General features: G+C 45.0%; 1 protein-coding gene across 3 annotated transcripts; it reads left to right on the top strand.

Moving 5' to 3' along the window:
* The first annotated feature begins 144 nt into the window (after nt 1-144).
* Narf (nuclear prelamin A recognition factor) lies at nt 145-24,484 on the top strand. 3 transcript variants are annotated; one of them, XM_052758406.1, is made up of 11 exons: nt 145-1,536; nt 2,679-2,759; nt 5,977-6,120; nt 8,363-8,495; nt 10,209-10,343; nt 10,595-10,713; nt 11,609-11,738; nt 13,964-14,027; nt 15,312-15,449; nt 15,836-15,993; nt 17,782-17,874. In XM_052758406.1, exons 1-11 carry the CDS (start codon nt 1,399-1,401, stop codon nt 17,814-17,816), a joined length of 1,275 nt encoding a protein of 424 aa, XP_052614366.1. In that variant the 5' UTR covers nt 145-1,398; the 3' UTR covers nt 17,817-17,874. The 3 variants fall into 3 exon arrangements, with proteins under 3 accessions (XP_052614366.1, XP_052614365.1, XP_052614364.1); XM_052758405.1 differs by having other exon boundaries at nt 149-1,536; nt 17,861-24,484; XM_052758404.1 differs by having other exon boundaries at nt 1,267-1,536; nt 17,828-24,484.
* Nucleotides 24,485-25,260: the final 776 nt, after the last annotated feature.

The raw sequence follows: 25,260 nt of genomic DNA, 5'->3' as shown, positions 1-25,260 counted from the left end.
CTGTGGCCTCCAGCAGAGGCCAGAAGAGGGTACTCAATCCCCAGAAGTGAAGCTAGGGATTTTTTTTTTCTTGCCAGTCATATGGATGCTAGAGGGGAAAAAAGGGTGGGGGTGGGGAGATAATAGTGTTTTCCTGCTATGAGGGATGAACTGCTTGCATTTTGCTTTCGGAATGAGGGGAGTAAAACAATTTTCTTGCCCAGCTGTGGATTCCCTAGATAGTTGTAATGTACACCTTTGATATCCACCTTTACAAACCCTTCCTTTAGCCCCCTTCTGGCATGCTCTTTGGCTCTAAGGCTGCCATCCCTCTGGTAGCAGTAAGAATAAATTCATTTAATCTAAATTTGAATTGAGTTTAAGTCTTTGGTCTTTCCCACTGGATTCCAACACCACAACAAAAGAATGAGGCATTTGGGCTGCCTTTGAGACAGGTAGCAGTGTAGGATAGGTTGACTTTGATTTTACCATTCTCTTGCCTCAACCTCCTGAGTACTGGGATTACAAACCTTCGCTAACATGCTTGCTTATCCTACCTGACTTTGCTCTCGCTCTGTAGACTAGAGATTGGTCTGCCTCTGCCTCCCAAGTGCTGGGATTAAAGTTTGAGCCACCATATCCAGCAAAATTTTAGTACTGGGCGGTGGTGGCGCACGCCTTTAATCCCAGCACTCGGGAGGCAGAGCCAGGCGGATCTCTGTGAGTTCGAGGCCAGCCTGGGCTACCAAGTGAGTCCCAGGAAAGGCGCAAAGCTACACAGAGAAACCCTGTCTCGAAAAACCAAAAAAAAAATAAAAAATAAATAAGTACTTTCTTAATTGTAAGTGATATATGGTATAATACCATGTCAAACTTCAAGGTCAGCCTACTTTTAGTCTTCCCTCCACACTCAGCTAAACTCACAAAGCAACGCAAGCCTACTGCGCATGTGCACTTTTGCCGCACCAGCCTACGTGAGACTTTGCTGGATGGTCATGGCGGTGACAGAGGGCGGCGCCTACCCCGCCCTCGAGGAGCTGCAGTAGAACTGAGTTTAGGACACTGACTTCACTGAGCTGGCCAGGCTGCGCCTCGGCGCAAGGCGCTCTGCAGTCGCTGCGGACCGCCTCCTCCACTCGGTCAGCGCATTCTTTCTGCCTCATACACCTACCATTACCGCTTTCACCGCCAGAAAAAAATAACTGGAGATTATGATTCGGCCCGTCAACTTTCCCCCGAAGGACAAGCTCCTCCCCCATTTTCTGATTGGCTTTAGGGAGGGGCTTGCCACTTCCAGGCACTCTCATTGGCCTAGGAGGATGTCGCCCTCGTACTCTTCACATTGGCCCAGGGGTGGGGCTCATCTTGTTTCGACTCTCTCATTGGTCTACCACAGTTCTGGGGGCGGGGCCACCGCCGATGAAGACAACAAAGGGTCGCGGGTCGCTAGCCAGTGGCAGGCGGCGGTGTTCCAGTCTTCCTTATTTCACTCAGCTGGGGTGCGTCGGCCTCCCGCCAGTCCTGCTCCAGATGAAGTGTGAGCACTGCACACGAAAGGTGAGTGCGGCGTCCGGTGGGACTGGGTGTGAAAGCCAAGACTGCAAAATGTGCTGAGTGTCGGGCTCGACCGGTGTGCACCCTCCTTTCTGTTATGTCAGTCTCTGATAGCCGTCACCTGGCTGCCGCGGACTGGGCGGCGAGCTGGCTGTAGGCCACTGCGGGCGGGTGCACCGCCTGACTAGTCGTGGAAGCTACTGTTCTGAGGCCAGTGCCCGATCCCTGTCCTGGCACCCTGCTGTGGAAGTAAACGATTAATGAAGTGATCAGAAATGCATTGAGCGGCTCTTACATTAAAACAAGGACAACAAACTTGCATACTTAGAGTATCAGTGAAAATAAGTGGAGAAGGAATTAAGCGCAAGCCTTCCTGTCCTGCTCCACTAGGTGATTGAAGCGACTGCGACTGACAACCACCACACTTGCACCCATATGGTGATATCCGTGTGGTGCATGGCATGTGCAGGAATCTTTTTTTTTTTTAGGGATTGTATCATATACAAACACCCCATAAGTTGTTCTTTTTTAATTACCACCATAAGTGGTAAGTAAACATCTTTCAGGAAATCACCTGTATTTTTGTGTGATAGCCACATCTAAGTGTTCTTGTACTCATGAAGGTTATATCACTTCTGTTGTTAATCATCAAAAACAATGCAGATGGAGGTATGTGCGCGCACGCAGCTTGTGTTTCTGTGTATCCATGCTTAAATAGGAATGATTTTATTTCTATAGAAATGGTTTCTAGAAGTAAGATTAACGGCTCAGGATATGTTTTGTTTTTTTGGTAATGAAGAGAATCACACTAAATTATTCTTGGCTGAGCTTGGTGGTACATACCTGTGATGGAGAGACTGAGCCAGGAGATCATGTACTCAAAGTTAGACAGTGCAATTTATCAAGAACCTATCTCATTTTTTTTTCTTTAAGTCTGGTATAGTAGCACACACCTTAATTCTAGCACTCAGGAGGCAGAGGCAGGAGGATCTCTGTGAGTAGTTTGAGGTCAGCCTGTTCTACATAGTGAGTTCCAGGGCTATATAGAAAGACCTGATCTCAAAGAAAGCTGAAATAAAACAAAGAAGAAGAATTTTCCCCTTCTAACATTTCCTTGTCATTCCCCCCCCCTCTTTTTTTTTAAGGAATGTAGTAAAAAATCAAAAACTGATGACCAGGAGAATGTGTCCACTGATGTATCAAGTCCAGCCCAGGAGAATGAAGAGGCAAGTAAACATTTCAGTTGTGTCAGCCTAATGTGAGTGGAGTAGCTGCTGCTGTGTTTTCTCCCGCTAGACATTCATATCACCTTGCACTTCACTGCTCTAAGAAAGATAGAAGTAAAAAATGGTAAGGGTCATGTATAGGATAGTCTTGAGTCATCTCAAACATACCAGGCCAGGTACTACATGAGAAATAACATCATCCTGGTGCACTGTTGAAAGCTGTATTCTATAAAATGAAAGGAGCTTAGATTCTGTAACATGTGAAAAGATATAACTCAAGTTTCATGATTCTTTAAGCTTGGTGTTTAAATTGCTGTTTCTTTAGTTCAGTTCTTGTTTTAGCTAGTAATGATGCTTATTTGTACTTATTGTATCACACTCTGAGCTGGGTTTTAGACCTACTTATGCTCTGAGGGGCATTTGCCTCTGCATGTGTCTTGCTATGTTCTGGATTCACAGAGAAAGTTACAGTCACTGTTCTCTTAGAAAATATTAGGACTAGTCAGGCATCGTGGCATACCTCTGGAGTCTTAGTCTGAGTCCAGTCTAAGCTATACATGAAACCTTGTCTCAAAAACAATAACTTAGGATTTAAGTCAACTGATAGAGTTCTTGGCTAGCTATCCTGAGGCCCTAGGCTCAATCACAAACAAACAAATTGATTTTAGAGCTAGTTAGGTAGTTCAGCTAGTAAAGACACTTGCCACCAAGCCTCAGGATGCCAGCTTGATTCCCAAGACCTATATGTGACATATGAACACATAGGTGACAGGAGAGAACCAGCTTTCACTAGTTGCCTTTCTACCTCTATACCAACACATATGCCATGACTCAACCCCCCCTCCCCCCATCCCACTATTAAGCAAGCAAGCAAGCAGTCAGTGTAAAAAACAAAACAAAAAAATCAGCTTTTTTTTATATAAGTGGAAAACTAATAACATGGGAGAAATAGGTTACTAGGATTTTCCTCTTAGATTTAGTAGTTCTGATGTACTGTTTAATCTGTTGGGCATAGTTCTGGCTCTCCTGTGTGCATTATTGTGCTTTGGAGACTAAGCCTTTGGGGAAGAGCAGTGCACCAAGAGTAGTGGCCTCTGGAGTTGTGTGTCAGTTTGGGCCAGTGCTGTAGACAGCAGGACTGCTCCCTAATGTTGACACTATTGTATGACTTTGGAAAGAAATCTAATCCCATTGGCATGCTAGTACATACTTCAGAAGTAGAGGCAAAGTGTCATGAGTTTGAGGCCTGCCTAGACTACACAGCAAAATTCCGTCTCAAAAAAAAAAAAAAAAAATGAAATAAACCTACAATATTTTGTGGCCCTATTTCTTATCAGTGTTTTGGGGAGTTGGGTTTCTTCTCTCCCAGGGTTCTGGTAAGGATGAGATAAGTTTGAACACAGTCTAACCAGCACCTTGGTAGTTTAGTGTGGACATACTTTTTTTTTTTTGGTTTTTCAAGACAGGATTTCTCTGTGTAGTTTTGGTGCCTGTCCTGGATCTCACTCTGTAGACCAGGCTGGCCTCAAACTCACAGAGATCTGCCTGCCTCTGCCTCCCGAGTGCTGGGATTAAAGGTGTGCGCCACCACCGCCTGGCTGGACATACTTTTTAAAAGGCTGAGGAGTGTTGGGAAGGAGTTGGTAGACTGGGCCCTGAAGGTTAGAATTCAAAATAGAATGGAACATCTGATGGATGTCTGTACCATATAAATGCCTGGTGTTCATTCATGTCAGAAGAGGATGTTTGAATACCCTGGAACTGGAATTACAAATAGTTGTTAACCACTATATGGATGCTGGCAATTGAACCTGGGTCCTCAAAAGAGCAGCCAGTGCTCTTAACTGCTGAGCCATCCCCAGCTTCTATTTATTTATTTTTCTTTTTGAGACAGGGTCACATATGTATCTATGGCTTGGAACCATGCTGGCCTTAAGCTCAATGATTCTTTCTCTGTCTCAGGAGTCCTGAGATTAAAGGCATGTGCCACATCACCTGGCTTATTTTATTTTTTACTAATACAGTTTGAACCTAGAGCCTTGTACTTGCTAGGAGGGGTGTGTAAGTCACCTACACCTCTAGCACCTAAGCACCTTCTAGGCTTTTAGAGGGGCTGGGGAGCATAAGGAACATAAAATGCCAACCTCTGTGAGGTCATTTGGAAGGGACAAGCAAGTTGACACTATGCTAGTGGGCACTGAAAATAAATCTCAGGATGCCAGCTCTGTTAGGCCAATAGGTGAGTGAGAGCTCATTTGGAATATTCCTGTGAAAGAACTCAAGAACAAAGCCAATGTGGCTGAATGTGAGCCCCTGGGCCAGGCAGGGCGGGGCAGGGCAGGGCAGGGCAGGGTGGGGCAGGGCAGGGGCAGGCAAAAGCTGTGCTGTGGACCCTGTTCTGAGAGAGTGCTGTCAAGGGCTTTGAGCAGTGGAAATGTGACTTGTGCTTTAGTAGATTTCTCTGGGGACCAAAAAGAGCCAGAGTGGGGCACAGGGGTGAATACAAAATGGGGTTAAAGGGACCAAGGTCATAGAGTTCCAGCATCCAGGTGATCAGTCTCCCTTTATTGAGGTAAGGTGAGGCAGAAATGAGCACCAGCAGTTCAGAGCTGGGAGCTGAGGTCTGTGTTGCATACAAGAGGGAACCTCAAGCAAGTCCTGACTGTATGGAAAGTCTGCTCAGCAGTGTGGAGCTGGAAGAGCTAGGCAGGGAACCTGAGGCTTGTTCAGGGCACTGGAGAGGAAGGGTGGAAGAAGAGGACGTGGAGACAGCATTTAGGCCAGTTTGCAGCAGGCAGGGGTATCGTCTTTCCACACGATAACACTGGGGCTAGTTTACCCTTGCTTGTCATCTGCATGATCCTAAGTGCCATCAGGGGCCTGTGCCGTGACATGTGCCTCCACTGCCGTGAACTGTTCAGAACAGAGACCATTGCCCAGTAGCTCCTCCTGACACTTCAGGCCTGACTTTGTCTCCATGTTAAGTGTAGATTCTTTTCTTTATTGTGCTTATGCATTTACCTTCCCTAAAGAAACAATGCTACCGAAACAAAACAAAAAAACAAACAGGTGGATCTCTGAGTTCGAGGCCAGCCTGGTCTACAGACAGAGTTCAAGGACAGCCGGGCTATACAGAGAAACCCTGTCTCAAAAAACTGAAGAAAAAAATAAAAACCAAAAGGAAAAGAAACAGTGTGAACACCATTTTCTTTCCTAGAAGGGAGAATTCCATAAGTTGGCAGATTCGAAGATATTTCTGAGTGACTGCCTGGCCTGTGACAGCTGTGTGACCGTGGAGGAAGGAGTCCAGCTTTCCCAGCAGAGTGCCAAAGACTTCTTCCATGTCTTGAATCTTAATAAGGTATGGTGTCTGCTGGAACTGATGGTGCAGGTCTGTAATTCCAACTACTGGGAAACTGAGGCAGGAGAATTGCAAGTTCAAGACCACCCTGAGCAACTTAACAAGACCTTGTTTATGAATGAGTGAATGAATGAATGAATGAATAGCTCATTGATAGAACACTTGTACTAGGTTCAATCCTCAATACAGATAGATAGAAAGATAGATAGATAGATATGATAAAGTCCTAGTTAGGGTTACTATTACTGTGATGAAACACTATGACCAAAACCAAGTTTGGGAGGAAAGGATTTATTTGGCTTATACTTCCACATCTTATTGCATCATTGAAGGGAAAGTCAGGTTAGGAACTCAAACAGGGCAGGAACCTGGAGGCAGGAGCTGATGCTCCTGGAAGAGTGCTGCTTACTGGCTTGCTCATCATGGCTTGCTCAGCCTGCTTTCTTATAGAACCCAGGACCACCAGCCTGGGAAGGCACCAATCAAAATAGGCCCTCTCCCATCCATCACTAATTAAGAAAATGCCCTGCAGCTGCATTTTTTTTTTTTTCTTAAACAGTGTTCTGCTTGCATGCATGCCTGCAAGCCAGAAGAGGGCACCAGATCTCATTAGAGATGGTTGTAAGCCACCATGTGGTTGCTGGGAATTGAACTTAGGCCAGTGCTCTTAACCTTTGAGCCATCTCTCCAGCCCTGCTGCAGCTGTATCTTATGGAGACATTTTCTCAATTGAGTTTCCCTCCTTTCAGATAACTCTAGCTTGTGTCAAGTTCACATAAAACTAGCCAGCATAGATAGATGGTAGATAGATAGATAGATAGATAGATAGATAGATAGATAGATGGTAGATAGATAGATAGATAGATAGATAGATAGATAGATAGATGGTAGATAGATGATAGATAGATAGATAGATAGATAGATAGATAGATAGATAGATAGATAGATGATTAGATAAAAGTATCCAGGGTACTTGCCAGCCAGCCATGACCTGAGGATCTGGTCCATCAGTGTGTGTCAATGCTCCTTGATTCTTTGTATCTGCAACTTGTTCTTGATGTGATGGGGTTCACTGATGCTTTGCAAAACATATTACATTCTATTGCTACATTCCACAATGTTGATTTTTGTAGGTGTGTTGGAATTCTATGGTTAATGTGTCAGTTTTGTGTATGGCATTTTATTTTATTTATTTTTTTTTTAAAGATTTATTTATTTATTATTATGTATACAGAAGAGGGTGCCAGATCTCATTACAGATGGTGGTGAGCCACCATGTGGTTGCTAGGAATTGAACTCAGGACCTCTGGAAGAGCAGTCGATGCTCTTAACCTCTGAGCCATCTCTCCAGCCCCCTGTGTATGGCATTTTATAAACTTAGTATATGACTAATTTGCCAAAGTATTTTAGTTTTATAAGTTTATTAGATGAAAAAATTCATTTTTGTAATCATTACCTTTTTGTGTTGTGTGACAGTGTCTAATATATATCTGAGGCTGGTCTCAAAATTTCTATTCCCCTGTCTTAGCCTCTAGAGTGCTAGGAGTATAGGCATGTGCTGCCATGACAGAAGTTTTGTACATCTTGTTTTTGGATAAACTGGTACAAAGTAACAATGGTGATAAGTAGTACTAGTTAAAACCTTCCTTTGGACATTAGTAGAAATGCTTTTAAGTTTACTTCTAAATTGGATTTTGTTAGTAATTTATTGTCGACATCCCTGTCATCCTGCATTTCATCTGCAGATAATGAGCCCCATCTGGAGCCTCATAGACAACACTGGAGGCCTAGGTATACAGATGTGCTGCTGATCCTCCTGCTCCCATCTCCTGAGTGATAAGATTATAGGTCAACTACTCACCACCACACCAAGATCCTATTCATCTTTTTTGTTTGTTTTTCGAGACAGGGTTTTTCTTCTCTGTGATAGTCCTGGCTTCCCTAGAACTTGCTCTATAGCCTACATCTTTTTCTTTTCTTTCTTTTTTTAAAAATGTGTTTTAAAACTTTTATGTTTTTGCTGGGCTATGGTGGTGAATGCCTTTGGAGGCAGAGGCAGGTGAATCTCTGAGTTCGAGGCCAGCCTGGTCTGCAGAGTGAATTCCAGGACAGCCAGGGCCATACAAAGAAGAGAAACCCTGTCTCAAAACAAACAAACAAAAATTTCATTTACTATGAATTTTCCATTACTTTGCTCCTGATGCAATCAATACACATGTGACATTATTGTTTTTTCTTCTAGAAATGTGACACCTCAAAGCACAGAGTGCTGGTTGTGTCTGTGTGTCCTCAGTCTCTGCCTTATTTTGCTGCTAAATTCAACCTCAGTGTCACCGATGCATCCAGAAGACTCTGTGGCTTCCTCAAAAGTCTTGGTGAGTCAATCCCTTTTTTAGTTTTTGAGACAGATTTTTTTTCTGTGTAGCCCTGGCTGTCCTGGAACTCAATTTGTAAACCAGGCTGGCCTCAAACTCACAGAGATCTGCCTACCTCTGCCTCCCAAGTACTGGGCTTAAAGGTGTGTACCACCACTGCCTGGCCAGTTACTTTTTTATAGTACTGTAGGAGTATACTTTCAGTTCATGAAAGGTTGTTTTTTTATTTTTCAAGTTCAGTTTTCAAGGGCATAGGATAGAAAAACCTGGAATGTCAAAGGACCCCATCCCTTGTGTCAGGAATCCAGCTTGCTACCAGTGGTAGGTGGGGGTGTCACATACCTTGTGTTGTGTGCAGATAGATGTTTTGTTACAATGAGATTGACTGGTCTGTAGTAAGAGGTAACCCCCTGCTGACAGGTAGACAGTGATTACTAGGAGGCTCCTATACTTGCCTCTAGCTCACAGAATGATTATTTGATAATTATTTCTGCAATGACTAATGTCCATTTTCCTAAGAACCTTTTCTAGCTAGGTAAGCTGTAGCCCTCACCTACATCTCTAGCCCCAGGCATGTGTTTTTTATGGGAGGAATGAAAGGTAATTTGCTCCAGTGGTGCACATAGCTTTAATCCCAGCGCTGGGAGACAGAGGCAGGTGGATCTCTGAGTTCAAGACCAGCTTGGTGTACATGGTAAGCACTAGGCCATCCGCAGATATACAGTGAGACCCTGTCTGAAAAAAAAAAGAGCTAGGTGTGGCAGCCGACTCCTCTAACTTTAGCATTGGAAGAATGGAGACAGGTTGTTTTCAGGAGCTCCCTAGCTAGCCAGTCTAGCCAAAATAGCACACTTCAGATTCTGTGAGAAAACTATCTCAACAAGTAAGGTTCAGCAAAATAGTTCAGCAAGTAAGGGCTCTCTCGAATACAGGAGAGTGCTGGTGTAAATTCACTGTCCCTCAACACCATACATAAAAGTGAGAGTCAGAAAGATACTGTAGCACATCTATAAGTAGCACTCAGGAAGCAGAGGCAGGAGGATCATCCATGAGTTCAAGGCCGACCTGGTGACTATAGTGAGTTCCAGGCTGGCTAGGACTATATAACAAGACTTTGTTTCAAACAACAAACAAGTAAAATGCCCAGTCTGAACCAGGCTACTGTTGTAAGAAAAGTATCAAGACTAACTGTGGTCAGATGGTAAGGAGAGGCAGGTGTCATCAAATCTGTGATCTGTGTTTATGTCTGAAACAGTTGAGGAAGAACTGGGGGCTCAAAAGCTGGGGATGGTTGTGTCTACCTATAATGCTCACATTCCTGGGCTCGCATCCACCTGGGCTACATAGAAAGACTTTGTCAAAAATACCAAGGTTGGGGATTTAGCTCAGTGGTAGAGCGCTTGCCTAGCAAGCACAAGGCCCTGGGTTTGATCCTCAGCTCCAAAAAAAGAAAAAAAAAAAAAAAAAAAAAAACAAAATAAAAAGCCAGGTGTTGTGTTCCATGCTTTTAATCATGGCACTTGGGAATCAGACAGATCATCGCAAGTTCAAGGCTAGCCTAGTCTACATGACCTAATGAGCTCTGGACCAGTGAGGGCTGCATAGTAAAACCTTGTCTTAATATAAAATGAAAGAAAGAGAGTACTTGAAATCAGATGTGATCTGGATCCATACTTGGTCTGAGAGAAACATCCATGTCTCTCTTTCCTGCAGGGGTGCACTATGTATTTGACACCACAATTGCTGCGGATTTCAGCATCTTGGAGAGTCAGAAGGAATTTGTACGCCGGTATCACCAGCATAGTGAGGAGCAGCGTGAACTGCCCATGTTGACCTCTGCCTGTCCTGGTGAGCACAAGCCTGCTGGTACCATTTCACCAGAACTGTAGAAAAAATGTGGCCCTGGATTTGGTTGGAAGTGGGCAGGCCTATCTCACTCAACCTTGTAGAGCAGGTCACCTTATGAATAGGGACATTGTCGAGGAGGTGTCTTGGCTCATCCTGGGATGACAGTCTCAGTCAGAGGGCAGGGGGAAGCAGAGGGAACTGACTTCATGTGTTCTTTCTCTCCATCTTTCTATTTCTCCTTCTCTCTTTAGGTTGGGTCAGATATGCTGAGCGTGTGCTGGGCCACCCAGTCATCCCACATCTCTGCACTGCTAAGTCCCCCCAGCAGGTCATGGGCTCCTTGGTGAAGGATTACTTTGCTAGACAGCAGGTAAGCCAGCCTTTCCAGAGAACAGCAGCAGAGGGTGGACTCAAGGTGAGTAAGGCCTGAGGGGAACACCAAACACTCTATGGACAGGGTGGCCCTGGACCTCGTCTATGGAGACACTGCCTGATCGCTTCTGTTCTGGGTACCTCAGGAAGCTAAGCCTCACCTCTATCCTGGCTTTTTGCTCCAGGCCACAGATGCCCACCCCACTCCCAGCCTGCCTTTTTTTTTTTTAAAGATTTATTTATTTATTATGTATACAGTGTTCTGCTTAAATGCCAGAAGAGGGCACTAAATCGAATTGTAGATGGTTGTATGCTGGGAATTGAACTCAGGACCTCTGGAAGAGCAGCCAGTGTTCTTAACCTCTGAGCCATCTCTTCAGCTCCTCCCCCTCCTCGCCCACTTGCCCTCTTATACCTGCTGTGAGAGTTCTGGTGTTTGTTAGTCTTCTCAGGGCTCCCAGCCCTGTGCTGTCTGAGTGGAGCCCAAAGTTACAGATCTGATTGCAGCTGCTAGTAGGAACAGCTGGGCCTAGAGTTCTGGGCCGTAGCAACCTCTTGGCTTAACCCCTAGAGGGCTAGATCAAGGTTTGTTTCCTCTTGGACTCTACCCCTACCCTGAATATGGCTTTTCTACTCTGGCCTAAATGTAAAAGTCACTGGGCAACTGGCTCTTGGTTTGTCTCAGGAGAGGAGTGGCCTAGATGTTGTTACTTGAACAGCTTCATAAAGTCTTCCAGTAAAACAAGTGGAACACAGACCTGTTCTTACCTGTGCAGAGCTCATGAGACAGCACCATACATGGGGTAGGGTGGGAGCAGCATTTGGGACTCTCCCATGATCTAGTTGCCATCATTGCTTCCCTGAAGCTCTAAGCTGAGTGCTGTCCTCCGCAGAATCTGTCTCCAGAGAAAATTTTCCATGTTGTCGTGGCTCCTTGCTATGATAAGAAGCTGGAAGCTCTTCGAGAGGGACTTTCCACTACTTTGAATGGTGCCAGGGGCACTGACTGTGTGCTGACTTCAGGTGAGAGGTGGGCTCAGAAAGTGAGCATGTCTCTAACAGGCCAGTCTGGCTAAGCTGTCTGATGGCACTGATAACTAAGGATTCTTGGGGGCTCAGTGGCCTAAAGTGAAGAGAAAGGTTCTGCATCTTTCCTCCTCTCAGTCTTCCTCCAGATGAGTCAGGTCTGTGGGAGAACGATATTGGCAACATGGCTCTTAGGTGATGTGTTTTTACATCATGGCCCATCAACAAAAAGTGCTTGTGCACTGGAGAAGCCAGGAAGGTTAAACATGTAAGCATCCTTCAGAGGAAAGAAATGCTTAACCTGTCCTCCTCCTGGAATTCTGGTAGTGGGTGTAGTTTACAACCTGGTGATCCTTTACTATCTCTTGAGCCAGGCTTTGCCCGTATCCTCCAGAATTTAGGTTTTACTTATTCTAGACCCTTTCCCCATCAATCTTGAGCATTGTTTCTAGGCCATAAAACCCATCCTTATGAGTGATGTCTTTTGTACTTTACAACAGCCTAAGTGATTTTTATGTTATCTTAGGGTCACACCAAATCCTGACTCCCATGGGCATTATGTTTACTTCAGTCATTCTCCCTAGACTCTTATCTTGAGCATTGCTTCTAAGTCAACAAGAAACCTTATCTTAGGGATGAAACCATATGTATTTTGTAAAGAGCTTCAATGTAAATATGTCTTAAGCTTTGTGTAATTACAGGGCCAAGTTAATTGTTATCAGAAAACTTGTTTCCAAAATTGTGCTTAATATGGCTGACGTAGATGAACTGGTGGTCAGACTCTCAGAGTCTTGGCCCAGCACCAGTACCAAAAATCAGGCTGAATTTTCATTTCCTTGTGGATGCCTGCTTGTAAAACCTGCGAAGATCCTCCACACTTTTCCACATGTGAGAAAACCAGTATACTGTAGGACACAAAGAATGTTTTACACTGAATGAAGTGGAAAATTCATTTATACTTTAGTAATGTTGCATTTAGTGGCCCTGTTGGTAGCGCTTTGCAGATGCTATGCTTTAGGGCAGCGGTTCTCAACCTGTGGGCTGCAACCCTGACAGGGGTCACAGCAGATATTTACATTATGATTCATAACAGTAGAACAATTATAGTTATGAAGTAGCAAGGCGAATAATTTTGTGTTTGGGGTCACCACAACATGAGGATTTTATAAAAGGGGTCAAAGCATTAGGAAAGTTGAGAATCACTGCTTTAGAGACTGACAAATTTGGTTGAGGATGAAAATTATCCACTGGTGTCCTGGGAGCTTTTCAGAAGAAAGAAGGCCAAGAGTGCTTGTGGGGAGCTTGTTAGGATCCAGGCTTGTCTACTTGAATTAGACTCTGAAAACTGATCCTTGAAGGTGTTTAGACCAGGGTCAAGTGGCCTGGTTATCTCTCAGGATGACCTTGAAGATCAGGAGCCCTCTTCCTCCCTTTCCTGGGATTCTAGCTTTGACCAAGGTGGAACAGTGTGGCAGGGAGGGCAAGGTGTTCAGTGGTGCTGTTCTATACTTCTTGAGCAGGGGCCCAGTGTCTCTCTACTTACATTGATGGAATAAGAACCTTCAGGGGACTGTCTTAGAACCACCTTGAGAACTCAACCTGTGCTGTGTGTTAATGATGTCTTACTGTTGTCTAGGGGACTCTACCAGGGGTTTTTCTTGAGAACCCTTATGTAGAAAGAAGATGGTATACAAAGTGCTTCTGGTTATGAGCAGCTTTTGATGCACAGTGTCCACGTGTCACAACATAGCAGTGTGGTGTGCATACACAAGCTGCCACTTTGAGGCAGCATGAAGCAACTACAGAATTACCTCAGTTCAGGGTCCAAAAGAGGATTCTGTTTTCACTTTTTTTTTTTTTTTTTTTTTGGTTTTTCGAGACAGGGTTTCTCTGTGTAGCTTTGCGCCTTTCCTGGAACTCACTTGGTAGTCCAGGCTGGCCTCGAACTCACAGAGATCCGCCTGGCTCTGCCTCCCGAGTGCTGGGATTAAAGGCGTGCGCCACCACCGCCCGGCTTTCACTTTTTTTTTTTAAGTGCTTTTCTGATGTTAGCATTATTTTTTCCTGGTGAGGGGCTCCTAATAAATGAAATGGGTTATACAGCAAGGAGGGGTCCTAGGTTTCTTCTAATGTAGACTTTCTCTGGGAGAAGCAAAGCCTGGCCCAGAGTTCTGGGCCACGTGTCCTCCTTTCAGTAACTCATGCCTCTTGTTTTTCTCCAGGTGAAATTGCTCAGATAATGGAGCAAAGTGACCTCTCTGTGAAAGACACTGCTGTGGATACTTTGTAAGTGGCATCTTTGTAAGTTGGGAGGGGCCTCTGGTGAGCTTAGCAGGCCTCAGGGCTGCCCTAATCAGATCATGTGAGTACTGAGACAGGTTCCTGCAGCCTTACCAACCTGGCCTTTGAAACAGATTCAGGCAGGATCCTGGACTGGGACACTATTCTCTAGTACTGCCAGGGGGTTTGGGAGCTTACTGTATCCTTCAGGAAGAAAGGCAGTCATAGAAGCTGTGTGGAGCAGAGCCACACATCTAACACTGTGGCTACCTCTGGTCCCTTTGCACCAAGAACACAGCTGCTGGGTTTCTGTTTCTCATGGTGACCCTGATCCCCAGCTAGGACTGGCTTTTGCTGCATCCTTGGGTCCCATACAAAGTATAATGCAAAGACCAAGTGAACAACCTTTGGCCTGGGTACTACATTTGTACCCCCTTTTATGGGAGGTGAGATGGAAGTTTGTAGAATTACAACAGCTGGAGTACCTGCTGCTGGAGCTGACCTTGGACCCAGGGTGACCAAGGGTCCTCATTCTGGCCTGGACATGCTTAAGTCACCCCACCACTGTCCTGCCCTGAATGCACATGTAGCTGCACAAAGAAGCAAATGAGTGAACCCAGTGACATAGCCCCACTTGCAGTCTTGGGCTAGATGTGAGACGACATTCCATGTTGATCATTAGACCTTATTAAGAATATGCTTTTGGAGTCATTTGGAGATGACTCAGTGGGTTAAGAGCATTTACTGCTCTTTCAGAGGATCCAGGTTTGGTTCTTAGCACCCACATGGTAGCTCCCCAAAGTTTAAGTACCTGCAAAGGACTAACCTTTAGTGGCTCCCTGGATCCTGTTCCTATAAAAACTGAGTTAGTATTTTGTCTTAGTCAGGGTTTCTGTTGCTGTAATGAAATACCATGACCAAAAAGCAAGTTGGGGAAGAAGGGATTTATTTGGCTTACACTTCCACTGAAGGAGGTCAGGACAGGAACTCAAACAGGACAGGATCCTGGAGGCAGGGGCTGATGCAGAGGCATGCAGGGGTGCTGCTTACAGGCTTGCTTCCCCTGGCTTGTTCAGCCTGCTTTCTTAGAGAACCCATGACCACCAACCCAGGGATAGCACCACCCAGAAATGTGCTGGGCCCTCCCCGTTGATCACTAATTGAGAAAATGCCCTACAGCTGGATGCTTCTTCCTCTCTGATTACTCTAGCTCACATGTCAAGTTGACACAGAAAAGTACATACTTGCTGCTCTTTATCAGCACTAATGATTTTATCCTATCTGTTTGAGGTTTGGAGATGTGAAGGAGGAGGCAGTACGGCGTCACGATGGAGTGAGCTCGGATGGGCATCTGGCCCACGTCTTCAGACATGCAGCCAAAGAGTTGTTTGGCGAGCACGTAGAGGAGATCACCTACCGTGCACTAAGGTTTGAGCCAGCATATCTACAGCTGGTGTACCCAGGAGTGGTGCTGAGAGATCAGCCAGAGCCAGGGTGTGATGTCTGTGGCCTGAATACAGTATGTGTAGTGTGTCTGATGGATGTGGTATACATGGCTGTTCTCCCAGTGGCTCTTATAGGAAAGCCAGCACTGGATAGAAGGGCCTTTTGTGTGTCTTCCCATTGAAATTATCTTGGTAACATTCAAAACTTAAATTGAAAAATGGGCAGATATAGTAAACGTAGCACTGGGGAGACTGAGGAAAAATTGTGAGTTCAAGGTCAGCCTGGTCCACATAGTAAGACTGTACCTCAAACAAGCAGAAGTGATCTTTAGGTCACTGACCATTAAAATCCATTTTATTGACTTATAGAAACAAAGACTTCCATGAGGTTACCCTTGAGAAGAATGGGGAGGTTTTACTGCGCTTTGCTGCAGCATATGGCTTTCGCAATATCCAGAACATGATCCTGAAACTCAAGAAGGGCAAATTCCCGTATCACTTCGTGGAGGTCCTCGCATGTCCCAGAGGTAAGGGGTGCAGAAGGCCCACTAATAGCCACTAATGTAGGGCAGGTTGCTTCCTCATGCCGTGGCATGCTGTCCTCAGCCATGAAGGTTCCCTTCCCTCAATTGTAGTGTGAAAGTGGAAAGTTGTATCCCTAGACATTCCTTTGTAAGTGCCATATGGGAGCCCCACGTGGTACCAGATGGGAACCAGCTCCTAAGGTCACTAACATGGAGTTGGTACACAGGGACTATGAGGAGACGCTGACCCTGTGAAGAGTGGCAGTAGGAAGGGACAGATGGTACTTGCTCTCTAAGAGTTCCCCCTGCTTCAAAGGGAAATTAACCATCCAGGTGTAAAGACCCAGGCAGGTGAGGAAAGTTCTCATCTAGGGTGGAGAGAAATGAGAGCAGGCCAGAGCTAAGATAAGATGTAGTGCCTGGAATCTCTTACTGATAGAGAAGGTATAGGTATTGGAGAATGAGGGGAGCCTCCGATCTGAAGTGTTCTGGGTGTGAAGGGGCTGCCTCAGGACCAGGAATGCCTAGGTCATCCTGAGTTTGGGGTGATAAAAGGTACTCAAGTAGGAACACTAGAGTTCTCAGAAAGGCCCAGAGGGAGCCAGGCAAGGTGTACCATCAGAAATGAAGAAAGGATTCGTAAAGAGTGAGACAAAGGAGAGGCCTATATTTCTAGTCCATGTCCTACAGAATCTTCTAGAGGAGGGAAGCTGCCAGCAGCCAGCATTTGAGAGGGGGATGAGAGCAGGGGCAGCTACTTTTCCTGTTGGAACCCTGTGCTACAGTGAGCAGAGACAAGATGGCTGGTGGGTGGAGCCTCTGGGAAAGCCCATCTTGCTTTCTGGGGAAAACTGTGCATAGGCCTGGAAAGGAGAGGAAGTGGATGCATGCCCACTGAAAAAGTGGACATCAAAAGTCCAGCTGTCACATGGCTTGGATCAGTGGGGAGTGAAGTTTAACCAGGTGGGAATTTGTTCCTATTTTTTCCCCCTGGTGCTGCAGTCTGAACCCAAAGCATTGTATATGGTAGTAAGTACTTTCATATAGCTTTCCACTGAGCTATGCATTCCCAGCCCATCTCCTGGTTCTTTTAAATGAAAGTCTTGATGCTAGGAGTAGAAACTAGGAACTTGAGCCTTTTAGACACACATCCTACCTCCAAGCTATTGTACTTAATGCATTTTGGAGTGTGTGTGTGTGTGTGTGTGTGTGTGTGATCTGCAGGCTTAAGAGTGGGTAGACTGACAGTAGGAGACACGCTTACTTAGACTACATGGATGCTCATGGAGAGCTCATAGCTCGCTTGCTCAGCCCTAATGCAGCCTTGTTGGGCCTGCACACTGACAACACTGTGTGCAGGTAGTTGTGCTCACAGCTTTTCAGCCGTTCCATAGGAGAAAGCTGCCCACTTCTAAAGGCTTTTAGGTAAAACCAGTTTATGGTGGGGCTGGAGAGATGGCTCAGAGGTTAAGAGCAGTGGCGGTTCTTCCAGAGGACCCAGGTTCAATTCCCAGCTCCCACATGGCAGTATACAACTGTCTGTGGTTCCAGTTCCAGGGGATCTGACACCTTTACACAGACATTCAGGCAAAACACCAATGTACATAAAATAAAAATAAATAAATTATTAAAAAGAAAAACAGTTTATGGGTAATGTATATGGTAAAACTAAAGAACATCCAGGGCTCTCCTCCTGGGCAGGCTCCATGATAACCTCAGAGAATACTATGAGCCCCAGAAACAAGCTCAGGCCACATGGCACTGCCTGTTTCGTGCTTCTCTTGCTTCCAGCTGTGTCCCTTGATGTACAGCTCCCTGGTAACTGACTACCCCACAGGGAAGAAGAGGTCCACCTGTGTGTATCTTTCAGGATGCTTAAATGGCAGAGGCCAAGCACAGAGAGAGGACGGCCACACAGATCGTGCACTACTGCGGCAAATGGAAGGGATCTACTCCGGCATTCCTGTGCGGCCCCCAGAGAGCAGTGCACATGTGCAGGAGTTGTACCAGGAGTGGCTGGAGGGTACTGAGTCCCCCAAAGTCCAGGAGGTGCTGCACACCACATACCAGAGCTTGGAGGCCTGCACAGACAGCTTGGATATCAAGTGGTGACAAAGCCAGGAGGGCAGGAGAAGACAGCTCTGAGTGGAGAGTGGTGGACGCTTCAACAACAATGGGTCACTCCAGTTTTGGCAGTGCTCCTCCGCAACGTGCAACATGGTGCTATCTTTGTAGTGTATGAGGGAGTGGAATGTTTTCACATGGGAGAAGCACTTTTCCTCTCTGAGTATTCTTTTAATCCAAAATTATAAGAAAGATCCCAAAGAGTGAGGCCAGGGACATAACCCTGTCTTGCAGGTTTTTTTTTTGTTGTTGTTGTTGTTTGTTTGTTTGTTTGTTTTTAATTGAAAATGTTCATTTTTTTGTTTGGTTGTTTTGTTTTTCGAGACAGGGTTTCTCTGTGTATCCTTAGCTGTCCTGGATCTCACTCTGTAGATCAGGATGGTCTTGAACTCACAGAGATCTGCCTGCCTTTGCCTCCCAAGTGCTAGGACTGAAGGCGTGTGCCACTACCGCCCATCTCAAAATGTGTTCTTAAAGACTCAAGCCCCTGGAGTTGTGATCCATGAGCCTCAGTTTATTGCTGCAGAAATGAGGATGTCAGGAAGGGCCAGACTGCTGTAAGGTAGATAACTATGGCTTCTGCCCTAACCCTAACCCTGCCCAGTTTGGCTCTTGTACTTGTACACATTTTTGAAAATAAGTTTGAATTCTAGGGCCCATAAGATGGCTCATTGGTATGAACCTTAGTTTGACAACCTTAGTTTGACCTGTGGTGCCCACTTGGTGGAAGGAGAGACCAACTCCCATAAATTATCACAGGCACCATGGTGTATGCATGTGTGCCACCAAGGTCACCCCCCAAAAAGTAATTTTAAAGAAAATTATGCTAATTTTAAGTTGTAGTAACAGTGAGCCATGCTCTTCGTAGTTACCAAAGGTCAGCAGCTACAACTCTTGGCAAGCTGGACCATTGGTGGGTGAGTCAGTTTCTACCTGACCTGTGCATTCAGCTCTGAGTTGGACTCATCTCATAGCAGGGGAAAGGTGGATGAAGAGTGTCAGCTATCCACTGAGTGGAACACTGGCTTAGCATATATGAGGACCTGATTTGATCCAATGTACATTTAAAAATAAATAAGTAGAGCAGAAAATTAAGAGGGTAGCCCACTTAGGCTTTGGGTTCTAAGGAGGTCCAGCTCATCGGTTACCTTCACGGGGCAGGAAGATAGAGCTGAGGCTCCATGGACCCTGGAATGGGTGAAACTGCTTTCTAATGTCTAGCCTCCTCTAAACTCCTCCCCAGAGCCTTTTGGCATAAACAGGACTGTCTTTTCATACAAATGGGCATGGCTTGCGCCCTCAGCTCCACAAAGCCCACTGCTCTGTGGCATCATCCCTTTAGCCCTCACTACTGCTGCTGTGAGCATGCCTTAGAAAGGGGAACTGGTGTATCCACACACAGAAATAGCTGCTCAATGACAAAATCTACACAATCATGAGCCACATACTAGAGTTCATCCAGGAGATAATGCCTGAAGAAGCAGAGGTGGTTTTATAAAGCACTTGGATTTTGCTCATGTATGTGATTACCTTGATTCCTCAGTGTTGTCAGTTTTGGTTTATGTTTTATTACTCCCGTGAGTCTGTCTAAGAGCATAGCTGGGTATGTTGTAAACCAGCGGTTCTTAACCTGTGGGTCTCAACTCTCCCATAGGGGTTGCATATCAGATATCCTGTGCATCAGATATGAACATTATGATTCATAACAGTAGCAATATTACAGTTATGAAGTAGCAATGGAAAGAATTTTATGGTTGGGGGTCAGGACAACATGAGGAACTGTATTAAAGGGTTGCAGCATTAGCAAAGTTGAGAACCACTGTTATAAATTACAATTTTTTGCTTTCAGTCCATATGCCTTGGTATCTATCCCCCAAAGTAACTGATTATGGAATAAACAGTGCAACAGGGTCTGAGTGTAGAGTTGAAAGACCCAGATGCTGTTCTGCCTATCCTGGACTACACCCTGCAATTTGCAGCCCTTACCATGCCCTAGCCTGAATGATATTACCTTGTTTCTGAGTCCCTTTCTGATAGGTCAGGAGGATGCCCAGCAGGCTCAGGGCACTGAGAATCAATGTAGGAAGGGATTGACTTCCTAAAAACTTCATGGCACTATCCATGACAGCAGCTGAGGCTAGGTGCTAAGATATGAGATGTAGGGCCTTCTGTTTTGCTGATGCTAAGTTATGGCCCTGTGAGCTTTTCAAGACTGCAAGTGTCTTTCTGTTCATCCATCACAGTGGAAGCATGAACAGGGTGGTGGTGGCACATGCCTGTGACCTCAGCATTTGGAAGGCAAAGGCAGGTGAATCTCTTAAGTTCAAGGCCAGCCTGGTCTAAAGAGCATGTTCCAGGACAGCCAGGGGTGCACAAAGAAATCCTGTCTTGAAAAAACCCAAAACAAAAACAGTTTAAGCACAAAGTGAACAAGGCCTTGACAGACAAGACCTGGTCGAAGCAGCATGACAACTGTAGTCAGAGTAGACATGTCTCCTGATGAGTGACTGGTTCTAACATGAGAAGACAGCACAATCCCAGATTCATATCTACCCAGTACTCTCTTTTACAGTGTCTATGGTCTAGCTTGGCAGAGGACCAAGTTTGTTTCCTACCTGGCCTGAGCTGTATTAGTTTACACCACTGTGGATAACCATGCTTATACACGATGAAATTCTGTCACAAAAACAGCAAATTGGGTTTCTTTTACAGGTAATTTAGAAATGGTTCTGTCAGGGTGGGGGCCATAGTTCAGGAGCAGAGTGTGTGCCTATCATACCTGGGCACTGAGTTCATCCTCTAAAACCACAAAAGCAGAAAGTGGGGGAAAAGATTCACTGCATTCTTCCTGGTAACGTGCACTTGGGATTGCTGCAAGATCTGACTTGCAGTATGTGCCCTACTCATTGGTTGATACCTGGGCTTGCCAGGTGCATTTCAAGTGAGCCAGCCACAGAAGTTGGAGTTGCAGCTGGCATTTGAGCTGCAGGTGCTGAGTGGGTGCAGCACTCATCTGAGGGGCACAGCTAGCTGTAAGGGTAATGCACTTGGCATACTACATGTGGGTTCCCTTCTGCATCTACAGATGGGAAATTGCCTGAAGAGTTTACTTTGGCTTACCATTTGAAAGGGTACAGTCCATTATGGAAGAGAAAACGCCTCACATCTCACCTTTCATGAAGCACAGTATTGACTGTGGATGTGTCTCCTTGTAAATACTAAGTTGAAATGGATGTAAACTGAATGCAGTTTTTAAAAGATTTATTACGACTTTTATTTATGTGTGTGTGTGTGTGTGTGTGTGTGTGTGTGTGTGTGTGTGTGTGTGTCTATGTGAGTGAAAGTCAGGTGTGTATGGGTATCCACAGAGGCCAGAAGAGGGTGTTGGATGCCCTGGAGATGGAGTTAACAGGCATTTGTGAGGGGGAATTGAACTTTTGGTCCTCTAGAAGAGCAGCAAGAGCTAACTGCTGAGCCATCTTTCTAGATCCCTGGGTGCAGTTTTGCTTAAATGAGTGTGTGTGTGTATGTGTCTGTCTGTCTGTCTGTCTGTCTAGTGCTGGGAATGGAACTTAGGTATGTCATGTGCTAGGCAAAAGCTACCACTGAGCTACATCTCTAACATACACACAAAACCCTTTTCTCTTATACTCTATTTTGAGACAAGGTCTCACTAAGTCACCCAAGCTAGCTTTGAGCTCACTCTGTAGCCTGGGCTGGACTTGAAGTTTTCAATCCTCATGCCTCTACTTCCCAAGTGCTAGGACTACCATACCCTGTTTATACAGTGTTGGGATTGAATCCAGAGTCTGGGACTATACTAAGCAGGCTCTGATAGCTGAGCTATGTCCCCAGCTCTGTCTCTCTTTTCCCCTTCCTGCCCTCCCTTCTGCTTTTTCTCTTTCTCTCTTCTTCCTCCCCCCCCTTTCTCCTTTCCTTTTACTCCACCTCCACCCCCCTGAAACAACCTGGTGCCCAGGTTGGCCTTGAACTCTGGCTCAAGGGATCCACTCAGCCAACCAAGTAGATGTGACTCTAGGCTCATATCACTGCTGGAGAAATTTTTATATAGGAAGTCTCAGAATCATGTCTTTTCAGCCAGATATGGGGGCATACACCTTTGATCACAGCACTTATAAGGTAAAGGTGGGTGGGTCTCTGAGTTGGAAGCTGATCTAGTCTCATAGTCTCAGACTAGCCAGAACTAAATGGTAGAGATGCTATCTCAAAAACCAAAACAAAATTAAAAAAAAAAAACCCAACCCCCTTTCCTTCAGCCTTCCTTCCCTGCTTCCTTTTTTCCACCTTCTGTGTTTTTGAGACAGGCATGTACCACCCAGCCACATTCCCATCTCCCTCCCCAACCCCATTTCCTGCCCCTCCAACTCCCTCTCTCCTGTTTGCTTTGAGATACAGTCACATTTAGTGAATGCTTGCTTTGAACTGATTCTCCTGCATCTGTCATCTCCCAAGTGCTGGGCTACAGGCATGAGCCACCATGCCCAGTAACATTCCCTTTCAAATCCTGACAGTAAATTTAGGGATAGGAGTGGTTGGAGAGATTGCCCAGCAGGTAAGTATGCTTGCTGCTTTTTTAGAGGACCCAAGTTTGGTTCCCAGGACCCACATCAGGTGACTTAACCACTTTTTTTTTTTTTTTTTTTTTTTGGCTTGAGACAGGGTTTCTCTGTGTAGCTTTGGAGCTTTTCCTGGAACTTGCTTTGTAGACCAGGCTGGCCTCGAACTCACAGAGATCCGCCTGCCTTTGCCTCCCAAGTGCTGGGATTAAAGGCTTGCCCCACCAACGCCCAGCAACTTAACCACTTTTAACTATGGCTCCAGAGGATCTGATAACCTCTTCTGGCCTCTGTAAGTACCCACATGTACCTGGCACACAAATAAAAAAAATCTTAAACCTTCAAAGCCAGCTTGGTCCACATAGCAAGTTCCAGTCCTGCCAGGGCTACGCAGTGAGACTATCTCATAAACAAACAAACAAGAAATAAACCGGGCAGTGGTAATGCATTCCTTTAATCTAAGCACTCAGGAGGCAGTGGCAGATAAATCTGTCAGTTTGAGGCCAGCCTGGTTGACAGAGCGAGTTCCAGGACAGCCAGGATGACATAGAGACTGTCTTAAAAACAAAAAGGGCCAGGTGGTGGTGGCACACGCCTTTAATCCCAGTACTTGGGAGGCAGAGGAAGGTGGATCTCTGTGAGTTCGAGGCCAGCCTGGGCTACAGAGTGAGTTCCAGGAAAGGCGCAAAGCTACACAGAGAAACCCTGTCTCGAAAAGCCAAACAACAACAACAACAAAAAAAAAAACAACAAAAAGGAAGGCAAAACCTAGAATATTTTTTAAAATTCAATTTGGAATGTATATTATTCATCTGTTAAGTTTATTTTAAAAAGATAAGATCTGTTTTCCATGCCTAGTATGCATAAAGTCCTAGGTCCATCCTGAGCACCATATAAACAGGCATGGTAAGTAATTTTATCCCAGGTTTTGGGAGGTGGCATTAGAACCAGAAGTTCAAGGTCATCCTCAAACTGTCTTTGGCCAGCCTGGGGTACATGATATCTTGTTTCAAAAAAATAGTTTGAAATGAAGAAAAGGAAGCCAACCATCTCCCATAGTGTCTCACAAATTTCTCAGTTGTTTCACATCATTGCCTGGTCTTTATGTCAGTCAATTTTAGCCCCTCCAATAGGTGTAAGGATTTTTGTTTTACATTTGTTTTTGGAGAAAGTATTTCTAACTATTGAAGTGATCTTAAACATACTTCTGCCATTTTGTAGCTGTGTATTTATATAAAGCAGTGTTCTTAGTCGTGATAATCAGAAAATCAAAATTTGCTGGAGTATACATTAAATCTCAGTACTTGGGGTGCAGAAAAAGGTGACTGAATTCCAAGCCAGTCAGGGCTCCGTAGTGAGACCCTATCTCCAACAAACAAAGCATATGGATCAACTCTGAAAATCATCAAAGATGTTCTATGTCCTGCAGGATCTAATATTCAGCTGGGTGGGAGTGGGGCACAGGAGGGAGTGGGGCACAGGAGTAAGCACATGCAGGCAGATCCTGGGTACTCACTGGTCAGACAGCCTTGCCAAAATGGTGAACTCCAGGTTCATTGAGAGATCTTGTCTCAGAAAAAGACAAGGGAGAAAAGCCATTGAGGAAGACATCCTGACATCAATCCCTGTGTCCACACGTCCCACATTGGGAAACATTCACTCTTCTACAATACATACACATAAATAGACAAGCACATGCATCCTATTAGTATGCAGATTTGTTTTAATCTAATAAAACGTAAACTTATATGTACATTGAATAATTGCCTTAAAATAAATATCTTCATGATTTATTATAAGTGTTTGATTTGGCCAGATATAGTGGTATATGCCTTTAATCCCGACACTTGGGAAGTAGAAGTGGGTGGGTCCCTGAGTTCTAGGTGATCCTGGCCTACATAGTAAGTAGGGCTATAGAATAAGACTCTGTCTTTCTCTCCCCACAAAAAGTACCAAAACCAACCACAAAAGCCAAACAAAGCAACATAACTGGTTGTATGTTTATTTTATATACTTGTAATAGCCAGGGTTGTGTGAAGTTATTGGACAAAAATTGGTAGAGAGTGGAAAAAGATTTAGCCCTGTTATAGATGTTTGAAGCATGCTGCAGAACCTTAAAACAGCCCTGGACTCAAACATGTATAAAGCGGGAGCTCAGTCGGTGTCAACAGTGAGGGCAAATCATTTCTTGCCTTTTCCTTTGACTGTGTTTTTTCTCTAGACTTTTACCTAGTTATCATTCCCAAGGTTACCTCTACATCATCTACAATCCCTAAGTGAATAATGAATTGTCTTCTTCCATATTTATAGTACAAAGCAGTTTGAACCTTTAGGAATTTATACTGTAATTACAGACATATATGTCAAATAAGATATGTAAATGTTATAGAGACACATTGATTTCCATTACGTTTATCGTAAGACACAGAGAATGAATTAAAATGCAAAATGTTCTGATGCCTCTCTTCTGGGGCCTCTGTTTAGAAGCTCTTGCCCAGAATGTGCAGATTAAGTCCAGCCTGTTCTCAACCTTTCCACGGTACTATCCCTGACCTGAACTCCTTTTGTG

Source organism: Peromyscus californicus, unplaced genomic scaffold (genome assembly GCF_007827085.1).
Source record: "Peromyscus californicus insignis strain IS unplaced genomic scaffold, ASM782708v3 Scaffold_3__1_contigs__length_106647218, whole genome shotgun sequence".
In the NCBI taxonomy this organism is placed as follows: Eukaryota; Metazoa; Chordata; class Mammalia; order Rodentia; family Cricetidae; genus Peromyscus; species Peromyscus californicus.
This window is presented reverse-complemented; position numbering and strand designations above follow the sequence as displayed.